Source organism: Rhamphochromis longiceps, linkage group LG12 (assembly GCF_057381845.1).
Source record: "Rhamphochromis longiceps isolate RC_006_pf linkage group LG12, R_longiceps_female_GT1.1, whole genome shotgun sequence".
Lineage (NCBI taxonomy): Eukaryota > Metazoa > Chordata > Actinopteri > Cichliformes > Cichlidae > Rhamphochromis > Rhamphochromis longiceps.
This window is the reverse complement of record NC_140568.1, coordinates 8,664,962-8,682,338: the sequence shown is the minus strand read 5'-3', so window position 1 is coordinate 8,682,338 and position 17,377 is coordinate 8,664,962. Positions and strand designations below refer to the sequence as shown.

Genomic DNA, 17,377 nt, shown 5'->3' with positions numbered 1-17,377 from the left:
CTGTGAAAGTCAGTACTCCCACCTACTGGCGACTCCTTCTATGGGAGTGAAAGTCATCATACAATAACAAAATTCTCGTCTTTATTTTATTAAACTCACTCATTGTACATTAACAAAATAAACGTGCTCGCGTGAATAGTTCATAGGAAATCATAAAAAGAGATGACAAAAAATGTATAGCACAATTAAAAGAAACAAGTCTGACCAAAGTGCTTTGCAAGCTAGGTAAGAACAAACAAGATAAAACCTCAGATCAATAGAATACATACAATAAAATACAACATAAAATAAAGCACCGTAAATTTCACGTAATTGTTTTTTACGTGAAATTTGCCGACGGTAAAAAAAAAAAAAAAAAAAAAAAGACCACGAAACTGCAACCCACAATGCAGCGCGGGGACTATATAAGCAAAGATGGCGGCATTTTGGTCACCGCTGATGTTGTGAACTTATGCACTTTGTTGTTTGGTGCTAGTTACAGGCTGTGTTTAGCGCAGATACGGCAATTCTTTGTATCCGTGCCCTGGGTGTTGACTGTGGTTTAGGGTTTACGTAGTGCTGCTGCTGCTCTCTGTCTGCTTTTGGTGTTTCGGGCCATTTCCTGTCTCGTTTCTCGGCTAAGTGTCAGTGACAACGACTCGGAAGTATTTCCCCAATTCGACCATGAAGGAGGCTCTGTCCCTGGTTCAGAGGTTGAGCGCACACCCGGACTCCCGCTGCTGGTTCGTCAGCTGGAGCCCCAACGGGACGCTTCTGGCCTCATGTGGGGGCGACAAGACCATCCGGATATGGGGGAAAGAAGGTGAGCTCTCCGTGAACTGAACCACAGACACCCCCAGCCTCAGTCGCATAAGCATTATAGTACAGTAGTTGACATCCTTCACCCCTCTACCTGGCTCTCATTTTTCAGGTGACTCCTGGATATGTAAGAACGTGTTGCAGGATGGACACCAGCGCACTGTGAGGAAAGTGGCTTGGTCTCCATGTGGGAATTATCTGGCCTCTGCCAGCTTTGATGCTACCACTTGCATCTGGAAAAAGAAGAACGATGACTTTGAGGTCAGATGACAGGTCTCCTGTTCAGTGTGTTAAATGGCATGCCTTAGAAATGCTGCATCTCTGCAGATTGTTACCCACGCTTTGTCTCCTAGAGTTTGACTGTGCTGGAAGGACACGAAAACGAGGTCAAGTGCGTGGCGTGGGCCCCTTCAGGGAATCTTCTAGCCACATGTAGCCGAGACAAGAGCGTCTGGGTTTGGGAAGGTTTGTGTTAAAGAGCGCCTAAATTGCACATACTGATCTGCACCATTGCCTGTTTCTAAACTTGACCATGTCTCTTCCTGCTCTGCAGTGGATGAAGAAGACGAGTATGAATGTGTTACAGTTGTGAACTCTCACACGCAAGATGTCAAGCACGTTGTCTGGCACCCGACCCAGGAGGTAGGTCTCATTCGGATCTGTCCACATGAATGTTTTTTTTTCCATCTCCTGTTGTAACACCACGTGACCCTGCACTCACCGTGTGATTGTACAGCTCCTGGCCTCAGCCAGCTATGACAACAACATTTGCCTTTACAAAGAAGAGGATGATGACTGGGAGTGCCGGGCCACCTTACAGGGACACACGTCCACAGTGTGGAGTTTGTGTTTTGATGCAGATGGTCAGAGGCTGGCTTCGTGCAGCGATGACCGCACTGTGAAGATCTGGAGAGAGTATCCAGCTGAAAGTGGACAGGGTGAGTCAGCATTAGTTTTATCATAAATCAATGTGGTAATAAAAATATCGACAGTAATGTGTATGTTTTTTCTGGTCTCCTGTTTAAGATTTGTCGTGGAAGTGTGTTTGCACTCTGTCTGGGTACCATGGACGAGCGGTGTATGATGTCTCCTGGTAAGACAAATTTGTAATAGACTCTTGTAGGAATGCTTCAGTCAATCATTAAAGGTGCAATCAGTCATTGTTTGAAGTCATTTAATGGAAAAAAAAATCCCCATTGTGCTGATAAATATACATTTATTAGTGTGTAATTACATCTTCCAACGAATTGATGCATTCTCATAAACTTCTAAACTAGATATATAGTATGCTAAAGGACGGGGCATTCATGTGGTGTGGAGGCAATTTGTGTTTTCACCTTCAGACTAAAGATATAAAGGATCATACATGTTTTATAACCTTTCACAAACGCGGGCTACCAGCAGACGGGTGCAATAAGACAAAAATTAGCACACATCTCACCTGACAATCAGCAGCATACCCAGATAAGAAAAAGACTTGGATGGATCCAACTTTTGCTATCTGTGTACAGTAGCTACAGATTAATGGCAGTTTTTGAGGCAAAAACTGTAGTTAGGATTATGCACTTGAATTGGTGGGTGTAAGAAAACAGAATTCAGCTGAATGTGTTCTTGAATTTACTGACCTTTAGTCTGGTCGTCACATTTAAGATCAACTTGCGATAGCAACGGGGTAATTGTTCCACAACTTGTAATTTCTCCATAACAATGCAGTATGGTTACATTTGAGGAATATATGTTGCTCTGTGTCCAGAAATTATGCGCAAACATAAAGTGGAGGTTAATTGATCACCAGAAATCCCAAAGATGTGGTCTCCATGTGCATTTGTCATTGTTAGACGTCACAGTGAACCCAAATCTTTCTGCAGGTGTCGGCTGACTGGCGCTTTAGCAACTGCCTCTGGTGATGACGCAGTGCGAGTTTTCAAGGAGGATGAGACGGCCAATCCCGAGGAGCCGGTATTCTCACTGGCTGCTCAGGTGGCCAGAGCTCACAACCAAGATGTTAACTGTGTGTCCTGGAACCCAAAGGAGGCGGGATTCCTGGCTTCGTGCAGCGATAACGGAGAAATCGCCATTTGGAAGTTCCAAGAAGAGGAATGAACATCCCTGGAGTGCATAGTTGTGTGTTAAATTGGGAACTTTCTGCGGCATTCACCACAGATCATTATTTTATAGCTCATCAGGATTCTGCTTGACATCAGCGCTCATCTGTGTCCATGCTGAGAATACTGCTTCATGTGCTTTGAGTAGCAGCGCCACTGAGAATTAATAGAAATAACATGTTTAACTATAAAATAAAGTGAAAAATGTTTCCTCTCCTTTTTATTGCAAAAGCATTTCAGACAGCACATCATAGTAAAACACTTCAACCAGTCCAAGGATTAAATTTCATAATAAAATGATTTCAATCCAAAATATAACCGGACAGTTGTTTTTAAACACCCTACCTGGTTTAAGGATGCACCATCCCCAGGATTTATGTGTTTCTTTAATCCACAATGGCCAATAAAATTTTTGTCAGATCCCAAAACTGACACAAAAGTACAAAGTGTTAAACTTCTTATACTGAAAACAGACTGGGGCTTGGGTAGCCATGTATCTGTACTACATGTGGACAAACAGATCCTGTACACTATATTCTTGGACTGGCATCATTTAGAGGACTTAACTAAGAAGCAACTGAAAACAAACATTTTCACAAGAGCAGAGATGGTAATGGCAGAGTCAAAGTAAAGAAATGTCAATCAGGTTGGATATCTACAGCAAAAAAAGAAAACTACTGATCCCAATCTATCAGAGAACCGCTGAAGAAAATAATCAAGTCTCTGATTAGTCCGAGTCGCTGTCTCCATCACTGTCAGCCTCCTTTACATCTATGCTGAACTTGTACTCCTGGTCACAGCCCATATATGCGTCACTCATGAAGTACAAGGTGTAGTTGTGGATGCCCATCGCTGGGGCAACAAAGTCCAGCTTGACCTGCGGTGGAGGGACATAAACTAAGTGAGGCCTCTGGTGGTTAAAACATAATTTCTGGCTATTACAAGATGACTCACTGACCTTTGCTTTCTGCTGAAGAGTCAGCCTCTTGATAGAGATCAGGCTGTTAGACTTGGGGTCTCCGATCACCACCCACCAGCCCTCCTCACGTTTCTATAACAATGACAAGTATTTCCACAAGAGTTGGTCATTAAGGTGAAAATTAAAGAAATATATACGTCATGAAGATGTTTGAAAAGTACTAACCTGGGGAAAGAGCGGTGCAATGACTGGACCCGTTACCTCCTCCTCTCTCTCCAGCTGAACCTGAACCAGAACTGGACTGCCACTGTGAATAAATATGGAAAGAGATCAATTTCCCACCCATCTGTGCAATTTTGTAATGTAATTTTTCATTTCCAGGAAACGCAGCGAAAAGTGCTGCTGCCAGACTGTACACGTACCTCTTGACACTGTCCTTCTCTGCCACTTCGTACGACAGCTCGATGTTGGGGTAGCGGTTACAGAAGCGAGCCACGTCGGCCATCTGGGCATCCGAGAGCTGCAGCAACGCGCTTCTGTCTTCATCCTCCATTTCCATTATGTCAAAGATGCTCTCCACTCCCTTATGAGCAAAGGAAACGGAAGCACGTTCAATCAGCATGAGATTCATCTACACTAAAGTGAGAGTCAGACTTTCCTAGGATCATTTTACCTTTTCTGTGCAGCGCTTGATGTGCTCTGAGGTGAAGAATGGCAGCTGTTTGAGGTACGAGTCCTTGGACCACATGGCCTGAGTGACCATCTGAGCCAGCTCCATAGCAGCCAGTGCAGGACTCAGCCAACCGTTGCTGGACAGCACATCAACGCACGCCTGAATCAGTCGGACAGCCTACAAAAAAGACAACACACACACACATATTCTTTAAGTGTACAAATATACCTTCCAATATAAAGCATCTTGAGGCGACTGCTGTTGTGATTTGGCGTTTATGTAAGTAAAATTGAAATGAATTAAAACTGAATTTCACTCACGGCACTCACTTTGGGAATCACTGATTTACAGTGATCTCATGATCTAACCCACTCCCTATGGGATCATTCTAAAGTCTTTTTGGGCCTTTGTCATATATTTCAGTCAAATCCAAAATTAACAAATTTACCTGTCTAATTTTTAAATGCTTTCTAAAATCTATTACAGCAATGTTTTGGTGTAAGCCCTTGAAATGTGAATCTGAACAGGGTACAAGCCGTCTTTTGTTCATGTGATAAGAAGGCTCATCCTACAGTAAGAGGACTCCTCACCTCCATCACATGTACAGTGGATTTAGGACATCATGTATGTTTTACAACTGTTTTACTAAAACATCAGCCTAACTGTTTTTTGAAACCTGGCAGCAATTTCTTTCCTATGTATCAAATATGGAAGCTTGCTCATTTCCTTGTTTGTTTGTTGTCTTTTTGGATGTGTGTAACTGGTCTGGCGATTTTGTTCATTCTTTTTAAGACACATTTTGTTTATATGTGTGCTTTTTGTGCAAGTAATAGCTTGTTCAAAAACATATAGATGGATAAAAATCCAGAAACATAACTGTTAGGCTTTACAGAGAAAAAACTGGACCTTGCTGAGGATCTCCTCGGTGTCTGACTGGAGCTCAGCGCTCAGCTGCATCCTGGAGAGATGGGCTTGCAGCAGCAGGTTAGTCTTCACGTGGGGGTCATTGAACTTCGGGTTGTTCAGCTTGTGGGGCACTTTCTGTGCAAGCTGAAATGCAAAGAGCACATAAAAGTGTGTTATTTCATCTTGGTGTCTTTTTGCAGATGTGTTAATGCTGCTCTCTTTGAGTCTCGTCACTTTCTTTACCTGTCGGAGAAGTGCATCCTCGTGGTGTCTGATGGGAATGTTCTTATACTCGGCAGCATTGGAGATGATCTCAATTAAGCCGCGGATCTTTGTCTTGGCGTTCAGTGACATGCTGAAGAGCTCTGTACGACACAAGAGCAAAGCACCACAGTTAGGCTTGAGTTGAACACATACGTGAAGGAATGATGACACAAATACAAAAAATCCAGGAAGTGCAAGCACAAACCGATGGTGGTGTAGTTGATGTAATAGTAGGCAGCAATCATGCCCAAATTGAGTGGTGCTACATCCAGCTCATCCTCGATGCTGATGCACTTGGACTGCTCCAGGTCGTGTAATGTGTTCTCCACCAGCTCAGACAGGTGGTCAGACAGGTGGCGATGTGACATGCCTGTCAGGAGGACAGAAGCCACAGCTCAACATGGTCCCAACATCCGAAGTATAAGTCGGTTATTCCCTTTGAAGGACGGGACTCACCTTGCAGGTTGTAGTAGTTGGGGTTCTGGGTCATACGGCGGTAAAGGAATGTCCATGTCAGGTAGTCGACAGCATCCTGCTTGTTCTCTATTGTCTTGGTGACGATCTCAGCATTGAAATGGTCGTGGAGACAATGATCCAAGTGAGACTCCACCGGCAGCGGCTCGTACAGGAACTTCTTGAAGAAATCCTATCAAGAAAAAACAAAGTGGTTTGTTCTGTTGTACAGTCATTGTTTCAAAGCCAGAAGTGACTGAGGTCTGTCTACCTTCTTAGAGCCTTGACACATGATTACACAGCGCCCCTCATCATCCAGCATTGGCCTGTTTGCCTTGCCCACCATCTGGAGGACATCATATATGGGATAATCCACATATCTGATAGAAGAAAGCAAAAAGTCAATATCACCAGCAGAGTACATACTAACCTTCATTAAATATGTTTCATATAACAAAAAAAAAGCCAGTATAAACAGAAGATGCCTTACGCGTGAATTTTGCCATTGTAGTACTGGGTGTCCATGACGATGACAAGGTGTGCTGAGATGTTGATGCCCCAGCACAGTGAACGAGAGGACACGACGACCTGAACAGCACCTGTCAAAGCAGAAGAAGAGAAGGAAAAAATGAATAAAAAATTAGTCTCAATTTTGTTTTTTCCCCTTTTCTAAAAACCACCTACCTGTCCAGCACAAAGTGCAGCAGAAGTGAGTCATACCTGAGTTGAAGAGCTGCTCCACTATTCTGCGTTCAGTTGCAGAGAGGCCCTCGTGCAAGTATCCCACGCCGTTGGCCAGAGTCTCTTTCAGAGTAGAATCATTTATTTTCTCCAGGAATGGAGCCAGGTCTTTCTCAGCACAATGCAGGAACCTGCAGAGACAGACATTTACTCTTTGACCACAGTGTGAAGATGTGATGCTGGCATCATTTCCATGAATTTGTCTAAGGTGAAAATCTTGACGTGCTGACTGACCTCTGAGGAACCACATCAGCAGCACAGAAAGTGAGAATGTCAATCGCTGTGAGGCGAGTCTGCCTGCGGGATGGGACGAAAACCACGGCTGGCTTCGAGGGAGAGTGCTTCATGATGGCGTGATAGACCGGCTTCGCCATGGACAGCAGGCGAGTCTGAGTATGACTCACATTGAAACCCTAGAAAAACAGTAAAAGATTGACAGCCAATCAGAAACCTGACAGGTACTTTCTTGGCTGTGAGCACTGATCAATTTAAGAAATACATTTCTCTTTTTGTTGACTAACATGCTGTTTACAGACCTGGATGTGCAGCTCCAGAGGCACGGGTCTGACATTGGGATGGAAGTTGAATGTGGCTGTGGTGCTGCAGCCCAGCCAGTGGGCCACATCTTTGGCGTTGGACAAAGATGAGCTGAGGGCCACGATACGGATGGGACGCTCAATCTGGGAAGAGATGTATCTCATCCTGGAGCAGATGACCTCCAACACAGGCTGATGACAAGAAACAAAATCCATTAACACAACACACACACACACACACACACACACAAGCGCAGCAGCAAGTAGTATTCTGTTCTTACTCCATTTTCGCCTCCGATAAGGTGCGTCTCATCCACAATGAAAAGGCTGACGTTCTGGACGTTCTTCCTCTGCTTCCAACGACGAGACAGGATGTCCCATTTATCAGGGGTACTGATAATAATGTCACCTTTTCCCAGGAGCTTCAGATCAGTACTAGTCTCTCCTGTCAGCAACACAACTTTCTTGTCCAGGATGTCCTGGAACTTCTGGTGCCAGTCAATAAACACCTGAGACAAGGATAACCACACTCATGTCAGTTTTAGATCTAACAGAATCAAGCTGGAAGAAAAACAGTTTGCCAGTTTTCATAGGTGCGCTCCAAAATCTAATTTAATTCAGACCTGTTCAGCCAGTGCTTCCATTGGGGTGATGTAGACACAGCGACCTTCTGCATTGTGCAGCAGCATTCTCAGAATGGCAAACTCTGCACAGATGGTCTTTCCACTGCCGGTGGGAGCTCCCACAAACACGTTATCATCACTGTTGTACACAGCATTGAAGACTGCGGGAGTAAAAGTAAAAAAAACGAGTGAAGAAAATTTTGTGAAAACAGACCACTGTTCCTAACGGGGAAGCAACTTTTAAATGACGATGAAATTGGATTAAGGAGAACAGCATGTAGTCTCTACCTTGTGTCTGAATGGGGTTGAAGAAGGGGAACTTGTTCTGGTAGAGCGCCTCAAAGGCAGAGTTCCTGAGGGCAGTGACAGGAAGAGGCTGCAGGTCCAGCAGCTCAGTGGGTGGGGGGTACTTCTCTGGTAGGATAAGGTGACGGAAAGATACTGGGAGTTGAGTCTCGCAGGCTTGGGGAAAAACAAAAGAAACAAACATGAATTAAAATGCTGACATGATTGTGATGTGAAGCTATGACACTTTTTAATCAAAGCACTTACACAGCCAGCGGTCTGAGACCACACGGATGAAGTACTGCGGTGGAAGAGGCTCGAACACCGGGACAAAGAAAGTCACAAGATGCTCGTCCTGGGCGTACTTGGCTTTGAGGAGGAAATACTCATGGTGGAGGATGACCTCACTGTCCACGTCCTCAACAAGGATCCAGAAAGCCTCAGACGACCCGTGAATCTAAACAGGAAAACGAAAGTAAGTCAGGAGTATAGAAAAAAGAGAGTTCAGTGTGTTCTCTGGGCTGATCATTTTTTTCAGGGATTAAGGGTGCAGTCAACATACTGGGACCAATACCCTGATTTTGCCCCCCCCCCTCGGAGTACAACAGTATTGGAAAAACTGTCTGATTAGCATCCCATTATAGATCTAAGTCCTGACCTTGTCATCCCACTGGAAGTCGGGTGTGACTGTAAGCTCCACTTTGAGTGTGGAGCGAGTGATGGGCTGCACATGAACGGCCAAGTCCAGCTTGGGGAACTGGTGGACATATTTGTGAATAGTCTTCCCCATCTTTGGCATTCGGATCAGTTCACCTAGAAACCAAACATCCAGGAGGTTTTTAATTACTCTCCAGGCTGAGGAAAAAATTCAGAAACCGTAACACAGAGGAAGGAAACTCACCAATCTCGTTGTGGTTCAGGTCGTAGAGTCGCTCAAATGGGAAGTTTTTCTTCTCAATCTTCTTGATCACTTCCTCTGGCAGCTTCTTGAACTGACGCAGAGGAGACATGGACTGCCACCTGCACAGAGGACAGAGTATCAGATGCCTGTAGCTTTGACCAAGCAAAGGCAGTGTTAATCTAGGAGTGAAGAAAGAGCTTACATTCTCTTATCGATCATCTTGCAGAGATTCAAGGTCTTGTCTGTGAGCTGAGCCCAGCCTCTGCTTAGCACAATCTCAAATATGGCCCGCATCAATCGCCCAGCACTCTGCAGGAAGAATATACAAGGAAATTTCTATGAATTATATCAAGCCTGGGACTTTTCCTTCAAGCTAAAATGAAATAAAAATTTTAAATAAGCATATAGGGAAACATGGAAAAGTAAATCAATAACGGAAGTACGCCGGTTCTGTACCTGTGTTACATACACCATATCAGCCATGAGAGCAAAGCCTTCGAGCTTCAGCTGAGAGATGTATGCCTGGAGCAGCACGTTGATCTGAAATGAGAACACAAAGCACACGAAATATTATTTACTGCAATTTGCAAACCACTCCAAATGTTAAGTAATGTTTCTCTTTATAAAAGCACAGTGTGCATTTTCTGGAAACCAAGCAGATCATATTTTGCGTTTCATAAACACCATCACTGGTTGTCTTTACCTTCGCACTGGGCTCCTCAATGCTTTCCTTCACAGGGATAGGAACTCTTTCCAGTAACTTTTGAAGCTCCAGTTTTTCTTCCTACAAGATAAAGCTGTATGTTGCTTTTCTTCATTTTAGATCTAATATTTAAACCATCGTTGCTGTGTGGGGGGTCAGCATACCTCTCTCACTGTGATGTTCCTGAACTCTGAGGACAGTGAGAACACTCGGAAGAGTTCGATCTCGCTGAGCGTCGGTTTCAGCAGCTGGTTGTAGGTTTGGATTGAGTCGTGGGTGATGTAGAAGTGACTGGCAATGCGGCCCAGGTCTGTAACCTTTGGGTGAAGAGACAAAAAAGTGAAGCTTCTAATCAGTATATCTACAACCAAGAATAAAACGACCAACACTCAGCTGAGATGTGCATACCTGGAAGCTGCCGGTCCTCTTGTCATATTTGATGAGACTGTTCTTGTCCAGGATGTTGGCTGCTGTGTGCACCAAGTCCATCCTGCGCCTCTCCAGCAGGGGGTCTGTACTCCGGTCGTCGTGAGAAACACCATACAGGGTGGGGTTGCGAAGCATGCGCACATAGAGATACGTGTAGCCAAGCCAGTTCACAGCATCCTAATAACAAATTTGAGAAATTGAAACTTAAAGCAATGAGGAAAATTAGATCCTTCTGTCTTAAATAGCTACATGTACATTTCAGGACACTCACCTTTACATTCTGCACATTTCCCAGTACTATCTCTGCATTGAGCATGTCAGCCAGCTTGCCCACCATCTGACTCTCAATGGGCAGCTGCTGGTTCAGCAGGGACAGATAATACTGCAGCTCTCCGTGAGACGTGATCAGGATTCCCTCTCCTTTGGTGTCATACTGAGGACGGCCAGCTCGACCAAGCATCTGGAATCAAACACATTTTCGATAAATAGAGTTAGTGAAGCTGCAAACTAAAGCAGCCGTTACTATGTTTGATAACAAGAAAGGATGGGCTGACCTGTAAAATGTCCAGGGCACCCAGTTCAGTCCATCTGCCTTTCTCTGGGCTGTACACTTGGGTCCCTTTGATGATGACAGTATGTGCAGGCAGATTGACACCCCAAGCCAAAGTAGCTGTAGACACCAGAACCTGGATATGTCGATCGGCAAACAAATCCTCCACCAGCGTACGGTCAACTCTGGTCATACCAGCGTGGTGGATTGCAAAGCCGTATGGGAGCAAATCCTTCAGCTCTAGGTTCTGCATAAGAAGGTTAAATTTAGCACTCAGTTCTGGTATTAAAAGCATTTACCACACAAGAGTTTTAAAAAAACGTTTCCAGTTAATGACATTTGCTCACCTTGCACTGCTCCGCCTCAGTTCTCAACACTTCAGTAGATGCAGAACCCTCTCGGAGGAAAAGACCCAGAGTGTCCTTCTCCAGGCACATGTCCCTTATGGCCCTGGCAGTTTTCCCTGTCTCCTTCCTGGAATGGACAAACACTAGAACCTGATGGGAGGAAAAAAGTAAGGCTTTCAGATTTGGTAACGCAGTGCTGTAGATTTTTTAGAGAAACAACACTGAAGTAAGAAGTTGCATTCAAAACCTGTGAGTTCCCTGTGTGTAAACACACAAGAGCACCTACACACTGGAAAGGTCTGTGTGGACACAGGGCTGAAAGGAGGCCCGGGTTTAGAGGGACCTCGACCCTCCACCTCTGGGAGCCAGAGAGGAGAGTTACAGAGAGAAGTAACCTGCAGGTTTATCTATGGAAATCTACTTCCTCTTGATATTTTGTTGGGCTTCACCTCTTTCCTTTATCTTGATATACTGATCACTTAACAGTGAGTGAACTGTCGCTTTTTAGGGCAGATGTAAAATGCATGGATATGGAAACATGAGTGTGGGATCAATTTATAACATAAGCCACATAGTAACAACAATGAAAGCAGCACAATGTCAAATGTCTTGTTTTTCACTGGAGGGCAAAAATGATAAAAAACAAAAACAGGAGTTGTGGTTTTCTTGCAGAAGAGGTTTATACGATAGAGGCGAAGTGCAGACTGTGACTGAGAAGACAGTGTTAGGAGTCCCCGGTTTCAAAAATCTAAGTTTGTGCTTATCCAGCAAAAATAAATAAATGAATAGGAAAAAAATAAAGAGGTGTCTAATTAAAATGAGGTCAGTAGCATTTACAAAGCTCAGTTGGCAGTAAAACATATTTTAGCAGACACATCTGAGATGACGCTTGGCTAATTCAGGTCACCGAATTATATCACTTTGGAAGAACAAGTCAAACAGGACTCACTTGGTTCTTTCCAGCATGCTCCATTATCTTTTCATAGACAATCTCATTCATGATCTGGAAACGCTTGATGGCCTTCTTCTCGGTGATACCAACATAAGTCTGCTCCAGGGGCACGGGACGGAAACTACAGAGAAAAGCGGTACAGTAATAAGCAATAAGGAAGAGAAAACAAACAGCTGTTCATAGAAATCATCATAAAAACTTTTTTTTTGCTTAAGCACCACACCTGTTGTCAAAGTAGAAGAGCCCTTTGGCAGGATCGACACGCAGGCAGGTAGCCACGTCTTCATAGTTTGGCAGTGTGGCGCTGAGGCCCAGCAGACGCACATCCTCCTGGGTCAGCTCCACGTTGCGGATGGTCCTCGCCACCAAAGATTCCAGCACAGGTCCACGGTCATCGTGCAGCAGATGGATTTCATCCTGAACACCCACATTAAATTGTTCATCATTAAAAGTCAAGTCAACTAGCACATTTGCTCTTTTTAGTGACAAAACTGTTCACTTACTATGATAATGAGGCGCACTAGCTGGGTGTAGGTACGTTCACCACCTTTACGAGTGATGATGTCCCATTTCTCTGGAGTGCAGACAATGATCTGAGTGGCATTAATCTCCTCTTTACAGAGCTGGTGGTCTCCCGTCAGCTCGGACACTATGATGCCATAACTTGCCAAACGCTGGGAAAAGGATGGAAAAGGTTTTCAGATTTGTGCTCCCTGATGATGGTCAAGTATGCAAAGAAAGCCGCACAGGACAGACAAGGCTCACCTTACTAAAACTTCCCACCATCTCCTGTACTAGAGAGCGCATGGGGGCTATGTAGATGATTTTGAAGTCGTCCACATTAATTGTTCCATCAATGTTGATGTGCTTTCCAATTTCTCTCAGCATTGCCATCAGGGCGACATTGGTCTTACCGGCTCCCTGTGTGCACAACACAAACTCATTAGACAAAATCCAGCTGGGGCAAAGTACTGACACACTTTTGGCTTTAACAAAGCGTGCTCACCGTTGGAGCACAGACTAGCAGGTTCTCATCTGTCTCCATGGTGGTCTTGAACAGCTTGCTCTGAATGCGATTCAGGGTTTTAAAGCCTTCAAATCCAGCCTGGGCATACTTGGGCAACTTCTCAATGGGAACAAGTACCTGATGACACAAAAACAGTGCTGACTGTAGGATCCTAACACAGTTATATGCTACTTATTACTATTATTTTTCCTCAGCTGCTGTTCAGTTGGACAATTAAAATGCTCCCATGAAGAAACATAACTGACAAACCTCATCTTCAGCAAAGGGTTTAGGTTTGAGGGCAGGTACGTGGACTTCTTCATAGCCCTTGCGCTGTTTACGAAAAGAGCCATCTGGCAGCTGGCAACGCTTGTTGGCCATGAAATGGCTCCCCTGACTGAAAGTCAGGTCGTCAAGGTCTAGCAGCTGTCGAGGGGCCACTGACTGTAGGACAGAAAGGACAATTTTCCTATGCCGTTTAGAAATGTCTAAAAGAAAACTGACAACAAGTAATGTTCCTGACAGGATGATTTGTACTTAATATACTGAAAGTGTTATATACCTCTCCATGGTCTATGTCCATTGCTTCCAAGTCATCAACACGGGACTTCCTCACTCTCTCTCTGCGAGACCGCTCTTCCTAAAGGACACAAAAATAAATAATGTGACAAACTGAGACTCACAAAGAGTTCACATAATCTCACAATCAAGCCTCCTTACTCGAATAATATCCTCCTTCTCCGTCTCTTGCAGCTGGTAGAGAATCTTTGACAGCTCCTGATCAGACTCCATCTTTCCTATGATGCGCTCCTTTTCTGCCTCACTCTGAGCACTTGCCAGCATGGTACAGTACTGGACTGTGTGTCAAGGGGGAAGAGAAAGAAATCAGTACATTTTCAAAGACATTAGCTCTGTAACAGTTTCACTCAACAAAGCAGACTTACTCATGCGACGATGCTGACGCAGGATTTTAATGAAATCAAAGGTGTTGAAGCCGAGCAGCAACACCAGCTGGTTTTCACATTCTCTGTCATCACTGGCGGTCTGTAAAATAAGAGACGAAAGAATGATGTTGACAAATACAAACTTACCTGCTCTAAACAAACAAAAGCACAGGGAACGTCACAAACCTACCTTGAGGATTTCTAAGACCTCATCTGCCTTTTTTTGTGAGACAATGGCGTCATCGTAGAACCGGCTGAGCTGACGCTGGAGCCAAAAGGCGTCGATGTCTCGAGGATGTAAATCTTTCTTCTTCACTGTCATCACGTCACCCGCACCACCGAGCTAAGTGAAAGGTAATTTATTAGTTACTGTGCAGCATAGTTGCAATATCTCACAAAGACTAAATACAAACATGGGCTTAATACAGTAATGCCATTAATGGAAACTTACATTAGCTGAGAGAGTGGAATCCACAGCTGCCTCCACTCCTTCACTGTCTTCATCTGAGTGTTCATCTCGTACCTCGCCATACTGGTCTTCATCAACTTCCTGTATGTTAAGACAGGAAAAGTCAGTGACACAAACTCATCAATGTGCTCAGCTGTAAATCTTAAGAGCCGCAAGCCTCACCTCCTCATCAGATTCAAACTGAACATTGACACCATATGTCTCGTCAATGTTGTCATCTGTGGATAGAAAATACCGCACATAATGAATATTTTTAGGGAAAACTGATGGATCTTGTACAGTTTTCATTTCACAGTTACTTTGAACGTGCTTACCCATATTCTGCAAGTCTTTGTCCCCCCCGTAGTCTGTGATCTTTTTGCCCAGATTGACTAAGACGTGGTAGCGCGTGTCATCAGCAGGTCCGAGAAGCTGCTCTACTTCCCGTCGCCTCTCTTTGTCCCTCATTTTGTCATTCTTGAGCACAGCCAGAACTTCATCAGCTGCTCCACAGAGAATATCACGCGGCTGTAAAAATGTAATGAGATAGTGAGTAAAACACGCAAGATGTAACAGAAACAGAATATTTCAAGAAAGCAGTTGTGGCGTTCGCTGACCTGATCTCCCAAAGCAGCATGGATGAAGCTCAGTAACACTTCATATGTTTCTCTGGTCTCTTTGGTTTTTGGTTTGTACACAATGCCCACCATCTCATCAATGCCTTCAGATAGAAGGGTAAAGCCCTTCATTTTGTTAATGTCGTGTCTGTCTTCATCTCTTTTTCTTCTCCTGGATAAAAATAATAATAATTTTAAAAAAAGATTAACAAAAAAAAAAAAAGATCATATGTTAACAGCAGAGCCATGTTTGGCCATTTGAGTGGCAAACATCTTCCAAGGCATGTCACATATGTTCACTTTTTCTCTTTTTTCTTGAGAATGGCCTTGAAGACACATCAAACTTGACAGCTATTCTTCCCCATGCTTTTATTTTCAGTTTTTCAAAATTAAGTTGTCACGTGGAACTAATGAAGTGATTTTTAATACCGGATTGTTTTGTTTTGTTTTAAATCAACCAGTTTTGCCTTCAAACTATAGATTCAACAAGTTAAAGCCAATATTTCTCAGAGAGTTGGGGCCACACTGACATGACAGCATCGCACAGTAGCTGCAGATTGGACAACTATACATCATCCATTATGCAAATCTCCTGTTCCTCCACATCCCAGAGGTGCTCTATTGGACTGACATGTTTAAGAAACCAGTTTAAGACTATTTGAGCTTTGTGACATAGTGCGTTATCCTGCTATAAACAGCTGTCAGATTAAGGTACACTGCAATTATAATGGGATACTTAAACAAAAAGATTCCCTACACTATTAGACCATCAGCAGTCTTGCTTTCATGTTGTTTATCCCAAATAATACCATCCATATATGTTGCGCATTCAGAGATGCTTTTCTGCATACTCAGACATGTTCAAAGTCACCCCACCTTTCTTCTTCATTCTGATATGCAGGTTGACTATGCCTTATTGCTTAAATGCTGGCATGTAATTAGCTATTGCACATTTGCATTAATGACAATGGGAAAAGGAACTTCAAAGTGGCCGGTAGTGTATATAAATTATGTATTGCTTTAACTTCACATGAACAATATATGTAGCTGTATGCACTGACTTTTCTCGTCTCTCCTCCAGCCTCTGAGGTTTGGTCCTCTGGGCCTTGTCACCCATCTTGGTCCCCTCCAGCTTCCCGACCAAGGACAGCACCTCACCGGTGGGCTCATCTCTCCGGGTGCGGTCGATCAGAGAGCGATCGGCTTGAAGCACCAAGTTAGAGTTCTAAGAGTTCGGCATAAAAACAGTGTGATTATGAGACACATCAGTCTGCGCTGCAACAGGCTAAAGTAAGTGCTAGTTAGCACTACGGCTAGCTAAACAAGGAGAAATATCAATTAAAAACTGTACAATCCAAACACCTTTCCTGATAACTTTACAGAATATCGACCGCTGCCTGTGATTTTGTTTTTATTTTTTTGTCTCACTCTAAATACACTCACCGCTTTGTACTCGTACTGCAAGCTTCGAGCAGTAACATCCGCCATGGTGCTGGTTTTCCCTCAGGTTTTAGCGCACTTTGTGAAACGGCTAACTGACTGTTATTATCCACAGAGTCGACCTCACTCTGCCTGCTTAAAGAGACGCTGTGAACATGAGTGCACTGATTAAACTTGTAGCATTAGCCAGTTTTTGAAAAGTCCGAGTTTCATACAACAAAATGCGTTTCCCATACGTCACAATAGCACCGCTAACACGAGCGCACAACAAGCCGCGCTCTTCCTCTTCCGCTGTCAAAGGTCAGCGCAGGATCAGCGAGGCAAAGGAGCAGCGCCCCCTGCAGGCTAAGTTTATTTCGTTTCGATGTCCTATTGTTTGGTGTATTCATAGGTATATAAACTTATGTAAACTTGCCAAATCTCCTCTGCTAACAGCTTTCTTTCTTTCTTTCTTTCTTTCTTTCTTTCTTTCTTTCTTTCTTTCTTTCTTTAGCTTTTTTAGCTTTAGCATCTGGTACCCCAGAATCAGGTGTTGACAGTCAGACGCTGATTAGCACCACCTGTGAGCATGGACCCTGTTACAGCAGTCAGTTTCAGTTGGTGTCTGCTCCAAGCATGGCACATTTGACTGATCTGGATAGGGCCTGTGCCATAGGGCAACTTTAAGCTGGTGTCCTAGTTGTAGCATTATCTGGAGTGAGTTCTTGTACTATCTCCAAATTGAAGGCCAAGTTCCA

At 44.0% G+C, this 17,377-nt stretch overlaps 2 protein-coding genes across 2 annotated transcripts; one reads left to right on the top strand and one right to left on the bottom strand.

Annotated features, from left to right (window-relative positions):
* The first annotated feature begins 389 nt into the window (after positions 1 to 389).
* LOC146656843 (putative cytosolic iron-sulfur protein assembly protein ciao1-A) lies at positions 390 to 3,112 on the top strand. The gene is made up of 7 exons (XM_085424616.1): positions 390 to 802; positions 911 to 1,059; positions 1,152 to 1,263; positions 1,352 to 1,440; positions 1,535 to 1,736; positions 1,825 to 1,891; positions 2,667 to 3,112. Exons 1-7 carry the CDS (start codon positions 664 to 666, stop codon positions 2,899 to 2,901), a joined length of 993 nt encoding a protein of 330 aa, XP_085280742.1. The 5' UTR covers positions 390 to 663; the 3' UTR covers positions 2,902 to 3,112.
* Positions 3,097 to 16,920, bottom strand: LOC146656842 (U5 small nuclear ribonucleoprotein 200 kDa helicase). The gene is made up of 44 exons (XM_085424615.1): positions 16,644 to 16,920; positions 16,262 to 16,425; positions 15,201 to 15,372; positions 14,919 to 15,111; positions 14,767 to 14,822; positions 14,587 to 14,685; positions 14,326 to 14,478; positions 14,136 to 14,235; positions 13,912 to 14,048; positions 13,754 to 13,831; positions 13,462 to 13,635; positions 13,192 to 13,329; positions 12,951 to 13,106; positions 12,689 to 12,859; positions 12,409 to 12,602; positions 12,183 to 12,306; positions 11,234 to 11,383; positions 10,891 to 11,133; positions 10,608 to 10,796; positions 10,316 to 10,513; positions 10,072 to 10,224; positions 9,908 to 9,988; positions 9,661 to 9,744; positions 9,407 to 9,513; positions 9,205 to 9,323; positions 8,962 to 9,116; positions 8,571 to 8,760; positions 8,307 to 8,480; positions 8,019 to 8,179; positions 7,677 to 7,904; positions 7,396 to 7,587; positions 7,094 to 7,272; positions 6,839 to 6,990; positions 6,609 to 6,717; positions 6,390 to 6,498; positions 6,122 to 6,311; positions 5,871 to 6,035; positions 5,645 to 5,766; positions 5,402 to 5,545; positions 4,496 to 4,672; positions 4,245 to 4,405; positions 4,048 to 4,129; positions 3,862 to 3,954; positions 3,097 to 3,780 (listed from the first exon to the last, which is right to left on the bottom strand). Exons 1-44 carry the CDS (start codon positions 16,686 to 16,688, stop codon positions 3,631 to 3,633), a joined length of 6,411 nt encoding a protein of 2,136 aa, XP_085280741.1. The 5' UTR covers positions 16,689 to 16,920; the 3' UTR covers positions 3,097 to 3,630.
* Positions 16,921 to 17,377: the final 457 nt, after the last annotated feature.